We start from the raw sequence: 14,301 nt of genomic DNA on the forward strand, positions 1-14,301 counted from the left end.
AGTGACTTCTCACAAAACCCAGACAAAGAATGACCATGATTTTCTGAATTTTCACAAAATATAATCCATAGAACAGTCCTTAGGTTGAAGGATTGTTGACATATATATCTAAAAGCATAATTGAGAAAGAATTAATACAAGTTGGCATATTTCTGACATTTTAGCCTTATCCAGGCCGCCTTTAAAACTCCATAGTGTTTCATCTGTAGGTGCTACTAAGCAAACATTGGTGTCATATGAATTTTTATTGCTTGCTCTGAAATAGGAGTAGTAATTTGGTTTCAAATCACATTTTTACATTAATTTATGAATATAGAAAAATAAACATGAATAGACATTTTTGATTTGGCATTTAAAAAAATATATATATTTTTGAACATGATATATGCCTACTCTACAGGCATATCAAAGTTCCAGATGGGATCTCTGCTACTCTTAGTCATGATCCAATTTGTAAGTATTACCAACAGTGAACGTGAAAATGTATTCAAAATTGTCGCTCTCTGCTGGTGATATGCAAGTAAAAGGAGGGCTGTGATTGGTTACATTGCCTACTATGCCAATTTCTCTGTATAAAATGGGCCATAACTTTAAAACTAGCAGAGATCCCACTCTGGAACTTTGATATGCAACTTCAATAATCTTTTTTATTTTTTTATCAAAAAACTCTTCATATTACAGAACAAGTGGTAAAGCTTCATACGACAATTTCTGCTTTGTAGCACCTACAGATTAAGCATTGTGGAGTCTTAAAGGAGGCCTGGGTAAGCCCAAAATGTCATAAATATGCCAACTTTTAGATAAATACAGTTGAAGTCGAAAGGTTACATACACCTTAGCCAAATACATTTAAACTCAGTTTCACAATTCCTGACACTTCATCCTAGTAAAAATTCCCTGTCTTAGGTCAGTTAGGATCACCACTTTATTTTAAGAATGTGAAATGTCAGAATAATAGTAGAGAGAATGATTTATTTCAGCTTTTATTTCTTTCATCACATTCCCAGTGGGTCAGAAGTTTACATACACTCAATTAGTATTTGGTAGCATTGTATAAATTGTATAACTTGGGTCAAACGTTTTGGGTAGCCTTCCACAAACTTCTCACAATAAGTTGGGTGAATTTTGGCCCATTCCTCCTGACAGAGCTGGTGTAACTTAGTCAGGTTTGTAGGCCTCCTTGCTCGTTACACACTTTCTCAGTTCTGCCCACAAATGTTCTATAGGACTAAGGTCAGGGCTTTGTGATGGCCACTCCAATACCTTGACTTTGATGTTTTTAAGCCATTTTGCCACAACTTTGGAAGTATGCTTGGGGTCATTGTCCATTTGGAAGACCCATTTGCGACCAAGCTTTAACTTCCTGACTGATGTCTTGAGATGTTGCTTAAATATATCCACATAATTTTCCTCGTCCATGATGCCATCTATTTTGTGAAGTGCACCAGTCCCTCCTGCAGCAAAGCACCCCCACAACATGATGCTGCCACCCCCGTGCTTCACGGTTGAGATGGTGTTCTTCCGCTTGCAAGCCTCCCCCTTTTTCCGCCAAACATAACAATGGTCATTATGGCCAAACAGTTCTATTTTTGTTTCATCAGACCAGAGGAAATTTCTCCAAAAGGTACGATCTTTGTCCCCATGTGCAGTTGCAAACCGTAGTCTGTTTTTTTAAATGGCAGATTTGGAGCAGTGGCTTCTTCCTTGCTGAGCGGCTTTTCAGGTTGTCGATATAGGACTCGTTTTACTGTGGATATAGATACTTTTGTACCCGTTTCCTCCAGCATCTTCACAAGGTCCTTTGCTGTTGTTCTGGTATTGTGAAATAATCTGTCTGTAAACAATTGTTGGAAAAATTACTTGTGTCATGCACAAAGTAGATGTCCTAACCGACTTGCCAAAACTATAGCTTGTGAACAAGAAATGTGTGGAGTGGTTGAAAAACAAGTCTTAATGACTCCAACCTAAGTATGTAAACTTCCGACTTCAACTGTGTATGTCAACAACCCTGTCTCCAAAGGACTATTTTATGGATTACATTTCGTGACCATCCTGAAAATCATGGCATCTTTTTGTTTGGCTTTAGTGAGGAATCACTAAAGGAGTTCAGGTGTCACTGAAGTCTGCAAAGTGATTACCTCAACAACACTGTAATGGCTAGCTCACCAACATTCCACAAAGGGCTGTGTTTAAATTTTATTTTTATTTAACCTTTATTTAACTAGGCAAGTCAGTTAAGAACAAATTATAATTTACAATCACGGCCTACCAAATGGCAAAAGGCCTCCTGCGGGGACAGGGGCCTGGGATTAAAAATAAAAAAAATAAATACAATATAAAAATAGGACAAAACACACATCACAACAAGAGAGACAACACTACATAAAGAGAGACCTAAGACAACAACATAGCAAGGCAGCAACACATGACAACAACAACATGGTAGAAACAACATTGTAGCAGCGCAAAACATGGTACAAACATTATTGGGCACAGACAACAGCACAAAGGTCAAGGTAGAGACAACAATACATCACACAAAGCAGCCACAACTGTCAGTAAGAGTGTCCATGATTGAGTCTTTGAATGAAGAGATTGAGATAAGACTGTCCTGTTTGAGTAATTGTTGCAGCTCGCTCCAGTCGCCAGCTGCGGCAAACTGAAAAGAGGAGCGACCCAGGGATGTGTGTGCTTTGGGGACCTTTAACAGAATGTGACTGGCAGAACGGGTGCTGTATGTGGAGGATGAGGGCTGCAGTAGATATCTCAGATAGCCCTCTTAGGTCTCACTCCCCACTATGTAAATAAGCATCAACCAGTGGAAGGGGAAGTTCAGTATTTTATAACATGATGCTAGAGGGTTCCTAACCCTGAAAGTAGTCTATGGGCCGGAAAAAACTGTAATCTGTGGTTTGATTTTCTTTAAACAGCTACGCACAAGGTGAGGATACTGAACTTCCCTTTTAAACACCAAACAGATAGGCAAATTACAGGCAGGAAAGATCTGCTACTACCGGTCGCTTACTAAATGGCGACGTGAAGATGAATAGGCTTCATCCACTTGTTTTTTGTTCTTTATCAGTTCTCGTTGTGTTATCTGGGGCTAAAATGACACTGAAACAAAGCAGGTCATCGCATATGTGCGTTCTGACGTCAACTGTGGCCAAATATTTACGAGCAGTGTGAAAACAGCTATAAATGGATGCGGGGATGACGAAAGTGGGGGGAAGAAATAGGCCTTCCACTATCTTGTCTTTTATGTTTAGCATAAACTGCGTTTGCGCCAAGTTCAAGGTTTTGTGTGTAGAACAACAAGGTGATAACAGGAACATGCACGCCAGGCACTGGGCAAGTGAATAATTGCATAAACACAAACATGGTGTGGACACATGAGTAAAAAAAAAGAAGGTCAGGACAAAATTAACAAGATACAGAAAATATCTAGGTTTCTAGGAATTCACTTTCACCTGTCCAGTTCTCTCACATTCAGGAAAAGAAATGTGGAGAGGGAGCCATAAAAGATGCGACCCATGTCTACTTCCTGCTCCTCGTAGCCCTTTACACTCGTACCTGTATACAGGTTGAAAATAGCATATGTGGCAGTACAATAACATGCAGTGTTAACGTTTATGATCACTATGTATGATGTACAGTTACAAGATGACATGGCGTCATACCCTGGGTGGTTCTGAACAGAATGAGCCTGTTTGTCTAAAGCATGACTCTTTTCTATCCGCACCAAAATCACGACCCGTTTCTCTGAATTGCCCTGTGAAAGCCTAACACTGTAAGATAGTATTTTATAACTTAGCTAGTCATCATGTTGGCAATAGAACAAGCTTTCATGATGCCCAGCTGACACAGATTGCGATTTATAATGGTCAGTTTTTGGATTGCATGAACAACAGTAGTTGTGTGACGGCGGTGATGCAGGTCCGTGTTACAAACAAACCAAATACAAGTGTGCTTGCTCTAGTTCCTTAACGGCTCAGCTAGGAGAACACAAAACAAAAAAACTTATAGTTGAAGACTGAGTCATTAAAGTGCATTGAAATTACTTAGGAACTCTGCGCACCAGTTAGTCCTCTCACTCAAACTATTTTTTATCCGAGGTTGCACCTACCCCACATTTTCCAGGAATATTGTTATCATGTTACTGAATGTATCCAGAGTATTTTCAGATTTCATTATCAACAAACGCGGTGAGAAGTACAGTAAACGTCAAATGCACATAAAATCAACAGTGTAATGTTTGGATTCAGTCTTGTGAAAGGTGGACTATCGTGTCCTCAACTTTGGTCTAATAATGTTCCCATAATCTCATATTTCTTTCAAATTGACTCCTACCGACCACTTTTTAACCCCAAAACCCTGCCCCTTCCCCCCTTTTCTACGATGGGAAAGGGTCTGCAAGATGTTCTCTTTCAGGATTTAGCAACTACTGTCACTCCACACATCTGAGGGAGGTATTTGTATAGCCCGCTGTATGAAAAAGGCACGCATTTCAAAAGGTCATAACAGGTCATACACAGGAAACCCTTTCTGTGTCGTGTGCTTTTTCTCACCTGCATACATGTGGAAGGTGAGCCTTTCGATGAGCTTGAGCACTGTCCCCGCCTTGATGATAGGGATGCCCGACTTGGACTGCACGTTCTCCTCGAACACCACGTTCTCCTCAGAGTCGGGCGTGGCGAACCGGTAAAGCTCCGCCCCGGGCAGCCTCATTTGCTCCTCCTTCTCCTCCTGCAGCATGGCCGAGTCCAGCATGCGCTCCAGCGTCGAGCGGTACTGCAGCGAGATGAGCGCCGCCATCCAGCCATTCTTGTCCTCGGCCGACTTGGCGGCAAACACCACGCTGTTGCCGTCTTTGAGGATGATCTCAAAGGCGTGCCGGTACTCGCCCTCCTTGTCGTCCTTGTCGTTGATCTGCACCTTGCGCATGAAGAACTTCTCCTTGAGGCGGTACTCGGCGGTGGACGAAGCACCAGGCAAGCGCGGCTGGCCGTGGTTGGACTTGCAGCAGATCATCAGACCGTCGAAGAGGAAGATGTGCCGTTCGTGTTTGGCGCCCACGCGTGTCAGCGTCCCCTCCATGATGAACTCGTTGCAGCACTGGCCGATGTCCTTGCCCTCCCAGCCGTCAATGTTCTTCTGGATCTCGTTCATCTTCTTGATGGCCAGGTGCTTGCCCTTCATCTGCTGGCTGTAGAAGCGGCAGGCCGACTCGCTGGCGCCACCGAAGAGTTTGAGGGGAAAAGTTGAATGTAAGAGAAAGAATGTGAGAGAAAAAAAAGGGAGAGGGGGGGGAGAGAGGTAGGGAAATGTGGGTCTGATGTTCACAGAACATTGACAATGGAAAACAAATCAACAAAGCCAGCGAGACTGAGATGGAGTGTAGGGTCAAGTGTGGGTGGCTGAGTTTCTAAAGCAGCGGTATAACTAAAACTGGTCCAGGAGGGGGTTCCTACAAACAACATCTCATTAACAAAACACTGGGTGCGACTGAAGAGACGTGACTGGCATCCCCACCCATAACTATAATCCTGACCCTAACCTTAAAGGAAAATTCCACCCAAAAACAATCTTGTGGTATTTGTTTCATCAGATTTTCAAGATATATAACTTTCAAATACAGATATACAGCCAATACGATGCATTTTGCATATATCTTGAAAACTGGATTGCTGACATGTAAAACATTTTGTAACTTTATCAACAGTGGCCTAAAGAAACAAATACCAAAAGATAGTTTTTGGGTAGAGTTTTCCTTTAACCACACCAATAATCCTAAACTTAACCCAACCAGAACCAATTAGGTAACTAATTTAATATCGGTTTGCTGGTCAGTCATGTCCCTTCAGTTTCCACCCAACACTGGTGGACCAGCAGGCCGATTGACTAGACGTCCTCACCATTCCAGCAGTTGAACAAAACGGTAGTCTACCGAGGAAGGGCCCACACCCATGGTTAACAGGGTGCCTCGGATGACCAACTGAGAAAGTGCATAAGAATAGAATGAGTCTAAAAGAATAAAGAGCATCTGATTATATTTCTTTGAGCCAGACACTATTTAAATATTGTTTTGGTTCATCATACCTTTAATATGGTCTATGGTATGACTATCATATTCAAAAATGAGGTATGAGTATCTCTCATTCCAGTTCTTTTAGGAGCACAATGTAGACTAGTCTTTGTTTTAATCAATCTCTTTATTCTCATATTACACCAATGTCTATTTTCAGTCTTTACTCATTATTAAGGGCCATGCCCCCTGTAATAGTTAGGTCATGTGAGTAGTAAGTTCAAAACCCTTTCAGAAATTCACTACGAAAAGACTGGTTTGAGTGAAAACCAGCACATGCGGTGGTCTTTCAAAAGCAGAATGACAAAACGTAAGTAAACAGAAGACGAGAAAGCTCTGCGGCCCACCAGAACCAGAATCTCACCTCTATTGCACATGACAAATCAGCTGAGCAATAATTCCAATGATCACTTCTAAAACCACCTACTTAGAATAATAGAACAGCATTGAGCCACTGGGGGGGGGGTTAAAGATTTATTGGGGGTTCTACAATCGATTGAGTGAGAGGGGATGGAGAAAAAAAATCAACAAGGATTTTACACCCGCTCGTACAGTGCATCTGAACTAGACCTAGTAGTAAACAATCGCAGGGGGGAGCTTACTTTGTTTTTCACGGACGCACAACGACTTGCATCAGCACTCCCGAGAGGCAGGGGAGGCAGGCAAAGCCAACTTGTGCGCGCCTGTCTTCATACCAGCACCTCAAAGTACAGGATGACTGTCAACCGGCCAGAATTAGCTTCCCCGAGAGACGAGGGGCACCTCTGAAGGGCAAGGGATAGACTACACTCAAAACTTCACCCCAAAATCTTTCATTCCCATTTCCCAGTCCCGTTAAGTGTGAAACTCTAAAAACTATATACAGAAAGAAAGTCAAAACTTTGCCTACTCTCAAGTCTGATCAGAGGTTATATTTGAAGTGCATTTACATTCATCTTTAAACTAGCAGTCTTATGATGAAATGAAGTAGTTAATTATAGCAAAAATATATATATAACGAGCATCATTATCAAATGATCATTTATTCCAGGCAGCGATGGACCTCGCCAGAGCATTAGCGACTAAGAGGTTATTACGTTTTCCTAATGAACAGCAAGCTTGCGAAAGAGCAAGCATAATTCAAATGGCTGTGACAATAGAACTCTTGGGTTGTTCTTTGTTCTGGCTCTCGAAATACAAAGACCCCTAGAGACAGGAAAGGTGTTGCGAAAAACAGCCAAAGTCAACAAAGGTAACCCTTGTCGGGTACCCCAACTCAGTGTGTCCTCTCGAACTGTCCATTTTAGCCTCCTGTTTGTGTCACCATCCCCATGTTCCCGCCAAAGTATGGGGTGCAAAGACATACCGTAAGATAAGCCATCCTTTCCCCATGAAAAATAAAACCAAAACCAAAAAGAACAGCAACAAAGGGGTAATTTTGGGGGGTTTATACCCTACGTCCTCATACTCAACGCTCTTCGCCTCCACGCAGGTAAAGAACGAGCAACAACCGCATGTAACCAAAAAAACACCCCGTTTTCTTCACCAATACAAAAGGAGGGATGGAGAGAAAAATGGTCTGCAAGGTTGGGATGCTAAAGTCCACTGCTGAAAGCAAGGGGATTCTTTTTTTCCCCCTTTCAAACTCTCTCACCTTTTTTTTCTTTTCTCAAAGCCTGGAACAATAATACCAGAACAGGACAGCCCAATTCCTGTCACAACTTCCCTCCGACAACACTGGCGAGCCCCCTCCAACCCTTTCCCTCCCCCCACAGGTCTATTTTAGGTCCAGAGGGAAACTCAGAACTGAGCTTAGGGTGGGGGGTGTGCAGAGGATGGGAGGAGTACACCAATGAGTAGTAAGAATTGCTGTGTGTGTCTATCGTGATGTGTGTGTTGTGTAAGTGTTAACACCTCTTTGAGCATACATAGTGCACATTCAAGACATATCCACCTACTGATGCACATGTGGTACATATGTGCATCTCTGGTCTGTGCCATTATGTGTGTGTCTGAGTTAGCTTTCCATATTTTGCTTGTGGATTTCTATTATTGCATCAGTCAGTGTGTGTGCAAAATGTATTGTGTGTGTCAGAGCTAGCTTTGTATCTTCTTGGGTAAAGAGAACCAGGTGTGGACGGACCGGGAGGGGTTGTAAGTTGGCGCTCCCCTGCCTACCTCAGCCTCCTCTTGGCCATGTTCTTGGAGCAGATCCTCTCCATGCTACTCTGCAGATTGAGCAGCGCCGTGATGGCCTGCTTCAGACACTCCTTGTCCTCCTCGTCCTCACTTTTCTCCTCCAGTTGCTGTGGAAAAAAGGGAGGGAGGGCAGAGAAAGAGTGGGTAGAGAATAAAATGTTGGGTCAGGTGGTTTCGCTGGTAGGGGGAGTCCGGTGAAGGATCATGATGCGGTCGGTATAAGGCCAAACTCATGAGCAAGATTAGGGCTGAGTAAAGAATAAATTCTTCATCGCTCGCCCTCTCCATCATTCTCGCATTCCCAACCCCCTCAACTCCAGTGTTTTCCCCTTAATTCTTACTTTCTTTAGCGACGACCTAGGAACAAAATGGCTACCAACATTCAACTGACACCACATGACCCTTTGTGAAATACAACGAAAGTCTTACCCTCCTTTATATATACAGTGCATTCGGAAAGTATTCAGACCCCTTGATTTTTTCCCACATTGTTAACGTTACAGCCTTATTAAAAAAAAAAAAGTTTCCTCATCAATCTACACACAATACCCCATAATGACAAAGTGAAAACAGGTTTTTTGAAATTTTACCAAATTTATTTTTAAAAACTAAAACACCTCCTTTACATAAGTATTCAGACCCTTTGCTATGAGACTCAAAATTGAGCTCAGGTGTATCCTGTTTCCATTGATCATCCTTGAGATGTTTCTACAACTTGATTGGAGTCCACCTGTGGTAAATTCAATTGATTGGACATGATTTGGAAAGGCACACACCTGTCTATATAAGGTCCCACAGTTGACAGTGCATGTCAAAGCAAAATCAAGCCATGAGGTCAAAGAAATTGTCCGTAGAGCTCTGAGACAGGATTGTGTCGAGGCACAGATCTGGGGAAGGATACCCAAAAATTACTGCAGCATTGAAGGTCCCAAAGAACACAGTGGCCTCCATCATTCTTAAATGGAAGAAGTTTAGAACCACCAAGACTCTTCTTAGAGCTGGCCGCCCGGCCAAACTGAGCAATCAGGGGGAAAATGGCCTGACCAACAACACAATGTTTACTCTGACAGAGCTCCGGAGTTCCTCTGTGGAGATGGGAGAACCTTCCAGAAGGACAACCATATCTGCAGCCCTCCACCAATCTGGCCTTTATGGTAGAGTGGCCAGACGGAGGCCACTCCTCAGTAAAAGGCACATGACAGCCCGCTTGGAGTTTGCCAAAAGGCACCTAAAGCACTCAGACCATGAGAAACAAGATTCTCTGGTCTGATGAAACCAAGATTGAACTCTTTGGCCTGAATGCCAAGCGTCACGTTTGGCGGAAACCTGGCACAGTCCCTAAGGTGAAAAATGGTGGTGGCAGTATCATGCTGTGGGAATGTTTTTCAGCGGCAGGGACTGTTTTTCAGCGGCAGGGACTGTGAGACTAGTCAGGATTGAGGGAAAGATGAACGGAACAGAGTACAGAGAGATCCTTGATGAAAACCTGCTCCAGAGCGCTCAGGACCTCAGACTGGGGTGAAAGTTCACCTTCTAACAGGACAACGACCCTAAGCACACAGCCAAGACAACGTAGGAGTGGCTTCAAACAAGTCTCTGAATGTCCTTGAACAGCCCAGCCAGAGCCTGGACTTGAACCCAATCGAACATCTCTGGAGAGACCTGTAAATAGCTGTGCAGTGAGGCTCCTTATCCAACCTGACAGAGTTTGAGTGGATCTACAGAGAAGAATGGGAGAAACTCCCCAAATACAGGTGTGCCATGCGTGTAGCCTCATACCCAAGAAGACTCAAGGCTGTAATTGCTGGCAAAGGTGCTTCAAAGTACTGAGTAAAGGGTCTGAATACTTATGTGATATCAGTTTAATATTTTTAATACAGTTGCAAAAAAAACTAAACACCTGTTTTTTTGGTCATTATGGGGTATTGTGTGTAGATTGATGAGGGAAAAAACGATTTAATCAATTTTAGAATAAGGCTGTTGCTAGCATGCTGTGGTTAAAGTACAGAAAGCCCTACCTTTTGCATCTGTAGTGACAGTGTCTATATTATAGTTTGATATAAGCTTGTATATACCTGTACAAACACATGACATGTAAGGGCTAATCAATGAGGGGCTATGCGTTCTATGGAAAATAATGAACGACGTGGAAGGAGTGTTCTACGATGTGCTAGCGGAGTGGAACTAACCTCCCACGGAGTTGCATTATTTTCCAGAGAACGCATAGAGCCCTGAGTTGATTATCCCTTTTATACCATGGCTATAATTAAACACATTTGCAACTAAAAATGTGTTAATTTGCAGGTAGAAATGTACTCAACATCCACTGAAGTAGCTAGCAAGTTTACTAGTTTCCTTGGTAACCAAACAACCAGACGTGGTACTATGAAAATCTAATTCAACAATGGCAAATGTTTTCAATTTGACTTTTGCTTTCAAAAGCAGCTCAAACATAGAACATGTAAGGATTAAATATAGCCTTTGAATTCTACCGTGCACTGTAGGGAAATAATGCACACTCTAGAATTCCCTTCAAGCCAATCAGAAACAAGTATTTTACAATGCCATGGTATAAGTCTACATACTGTATTTGCACAACGATAGAAGATAACTATCTCCCCAAAAACCAGGATAATCATGTTTTTACATCTTGGAATTGGCTTGAGACACCATAAGTTTGCCACCTTGTGAGAAAATTGAGAAACCACGCACCTCCAGGAGTGGATGGAGAAACCGAGGTCATATTCATTAGAACATGCAACACAAAAGGTTTTAAAAGCATTTTGCACAAAAAAAGGTAGTCCCTCCCGGTTTGTCTGTTGTCTTCCGTTTGGTGCCTAATGAACATAACCCATGTGTTTGCATCCTAAGTCTGTCCCTTTGGCTATGCCATCTGAAGACAAGGAAAGAAACTACTTCTCTCCACACCCGCTTTTCCTTTACCCTGGACTCGCAGTAAGTAAGCTGGGGGTATAAAAAAAAATTAAGATGAGGGATTTCAGCGATTTAGCCCTCTGCAGAGCAGCCGCCACCTCCATGGCTTGCTGGAAAGAGGCTCACTGGAGAATAGGGACTGTGGGGGGCAAATCTAGGCCTAAGGGTGAACAAGGAGCCCAAACACTAAGGCTCTCTCGGAGGGGGCACATGGTTCGGGTAGCAGATATTCCACACTAGTACAGATCATGTGGTCCAGCAGTAACACTTTCTGCTCTAAACACATGCATGACTACCCACCAGAGACCAATCTTCATATCCTCCCTTTCTATTATCTGTCCCTCCCACCTACTCTCCCTTCTCTGATTTCAAACCTGTCTGAATAAGTTAAAGAATACGAGGAGAGTGGAACCTCACTCTCCTTCTAAGGGGCAATTTCAATCTGCAACTGATACATCCATAAAAATAAAAAAAATAAAAAAAACTTAAATTAATGATATATAGCCATTAATTCATGAAAAATATAACCCCAAAAATGCCTCATGAGCTTAGTTCAACTGTCGTACCCTATCAGAAACCGAAATATAAGCTTGTTGTACTCCATTGTTTGTAAACAAGAACTATATAGCCTCAAAACACGGTTAAAACTATCATTTTGATCTCATGGATGGTCAAGTCCTTGAATTCATGGATCGGTCTATGAATTTGAGAGCGGTTACATTTCTCCTGCCCCATCCCTTAGCTGGGACCCCTTTGTTGTTGTTTGGAACTGGAGATATTAAGAGAAAAAACATTGAGCCCATCAAATGTGGGCTGGTGGATCATCGTTTGGGGAGAAACCAAGGCTTTCTGATCCATATGCAGTACCTTTCAGTAATAGATACACAAGCTATTTATAAACTTTATTATTAAACATAATATATGCCATTTAGTAGATGCTTTTAACCAAAGCGATACATTTTACGTATGGGTAGTCCTGGGAATCGAACCCACAATCCTGGCAATGCAAGTGCCATGTTCTACCAATTGAGCTACAGAGGAACAATCACATTATGAATGCTCATATATGCCTACCTTTAAGATCTCAAAATAGTGGAGACAATGATAGACAGGTGTCAGGAGTAACCGGGGCAGGACGTACTGGACCGCTTCCTTAAAGCCTTCGCATATAGACTGGGGGTTCAGAGACAGACAGAAATGAGTGTTAACTTGGGCAGGTAATACAGTGTCAAATCTTATCAAGGTATATTGACCAGGGATATGCAAACAGTGGTCTGGGGGGGGGGGGGGGGGGGGTTTATAAAGTTCTTACCTTAGGGAAAATCCACCCAGAAATGGCCGATAACATTTCTAGTATCTCAGATTATTCTGGCAATTCTCACAGGGACTTCGTTGGGAGGAATGTTTGACATGCATTTTTACATTTTAGTCACTTTTTATTTTATTTATTAAAGTGGCCTTTTTTCCTTTTTAGACCTAAAATGCCTCCTGTAAGACCTTATGATCCATGAACCGTACATGATACAGACACCATCTTGATGCAATTATACTCATTGTAGTGTGCTCTGAAATATGGAGTATGTCTAGATTCTGAAATACAATTGTTCACAATTCTAATTCATATTTTGGAGCACAATGACACCAAGATGTTGTCTGTATCATGTATGGTTCACAAATCAAAGGCTTTTACACGAGGCATGTACAGGTCTAAAAAGGGCTTAAAATGGCCACTTTCATCTAGATGAAAAAAAAGTGTTTGCGATACAAATGTAAAAAGCATATCAAACATCCTTCCACACAGTGAAGTTCCTATGTGAGAATTTCCAGAACAATCAGATACCAGAAATATTTCTGGGCCTTCCTGGCGTGGACCTTGCCTGGTTGCCCTAACAGTCAGAATTTAAACGCCAAACTCTGTTAGATGCACATCCAAGAATGGCCACAAGCAAATGCTTCACATGCAAATAGCGCGTGATTAACATTTGTAGTACACGATTAATTACATTCCATCAGAGCAACTCATAACTTTGTAAAAACATAATTTAAATACATCAGTCGACAACAAAAACATAAACATTGGAGTAATCAAGACTGACTTTTGGGCTTATGATAAGGAGTGGTCAGCGGGGGGCGGTCAGCAGGGGGCTGGTGAGTGTGGTCAGCGGGGGGCTGGTGAGTGTGGTCAGCGGGGGGCTGGTGAGTGTGGCTTCTGACCTGGAGGTATGAGGCAGCTCCCGGTTTAGACAGCTGGCTGAGGAAGTGATCGTGGAAGCCAGTCCGCAGGATGTCTTGAGCATACGTCTCATAGGGGTCGAAGGCCAGCTCCTGGATATAAAAAAGATGTATCAAATATGAAATGTCATGTTTTATGACAATGGCCACAGGGTGTAAGTGGGGTCTGTGAATGACAAGGAACCTTGCCTGGGACCTGAAGACTTGCGTTAGCTCCCTGAGCTAATGTCTAGGTCCTAAGCTTAAGCTCGGCGGACTAACAGCATTGTGGTGCACAAGAGCAATGTATTTTCAGACACAGGTGTAAGTGTAACAGAAGTGGTTTGTGTAATGAGCAACCTTCACTGGTACCTGAAGACTCCTGTTAGCTCCCCAAGCTAATGCCTAAGCTTTAGCTCAGTCTTTGGGTGCCCAGGAGCAATTTATTTGCAGAAACAGCACACACACCAACACAATATATATGCGCGTAAACACACATCCCCACAAAAACACACTTTTTTGCAGACAGCAATTTCTTAACACAGACAGCTTCACACACACATGCATAACAATCCCCCCCAACCACACACCTACCTTGGCCAGGTCTTTGAAGCAGCTGCCCACCACAAACAAGCTGGGCTCCCACAAACACCACATAAACATACACACGCACCATCCCTCCCATCCCCCCACAAACACACTCACCTCGGCCAGGTCTTCGAAGCAGCTGCCCACCAGCGGGTGTGGGCTCCCCTCGTCTGTCATCTCCACCGTGTCTTCAATGAGGCCCAGCAGCTTGAGGGTGACCTCGTGGATGTCCACGATGCGGCTGAAGATGTTCTCCACGTCCTGCAGGGGGTAGTAGAGAGAGGGGGAGAGAGCGAGAGAGGATGGGA

General features: G+C 43.0%; 1 protein-coding gene across 4 annotated transcripts in view; it reads right to left on the reverse strand.

Moving 5' to 3' along the window:
* Positions 1-14,301, reverse strand: part of LOC139543864 (son of sevenless homolog 1-like) — a 71,639-nt gene that overhangs the window by 29,010 nt on the left and 28,328 nt on the right. For all 4 annotated transcript variants that reach the window (XM_071350387.1, XM_071350379.1, XM_071350369.1 and 1 more), the window contains exons 6-10: positions 14,111-14,254; positions 13,409-13,519; positions 12,269-12,367; positions 8,240-8,367; positions 4,566-5,227 (exon numbers count right to left, since the gene is read on the reverse strand). In XM_071350387.1, coding sequence (XP_071206488.1) covers positions 4,566-5,227; positions 8,240-8,367; positions 12,269-12,367; positions 13,409-13,519; positions 14,111-14,254 — 1,144 coding nt within the window. The remainder of the gene's footprint in view (positions 1-4,565; positions 5,228-8,239; positions 8,368-12,268; positions 12,368-13,408; positions 13,520-14,110; positions 14,255-14,301) is intronic.

This window comes from Salvelinus alpinus, chromosome 2 (genome assembly GCF_045679555.1).
Source record: "Salvelinus alpinus chromosome 2, SLU_Salpinus.1, whole genome shotgun sequence".
Lineage (NCBI taxonomy): Eukaryota > Metazoa > Chordata > Actinopteri > Salmoniformes > Salmonidae > Salvelinus > Salvelinus alpinus.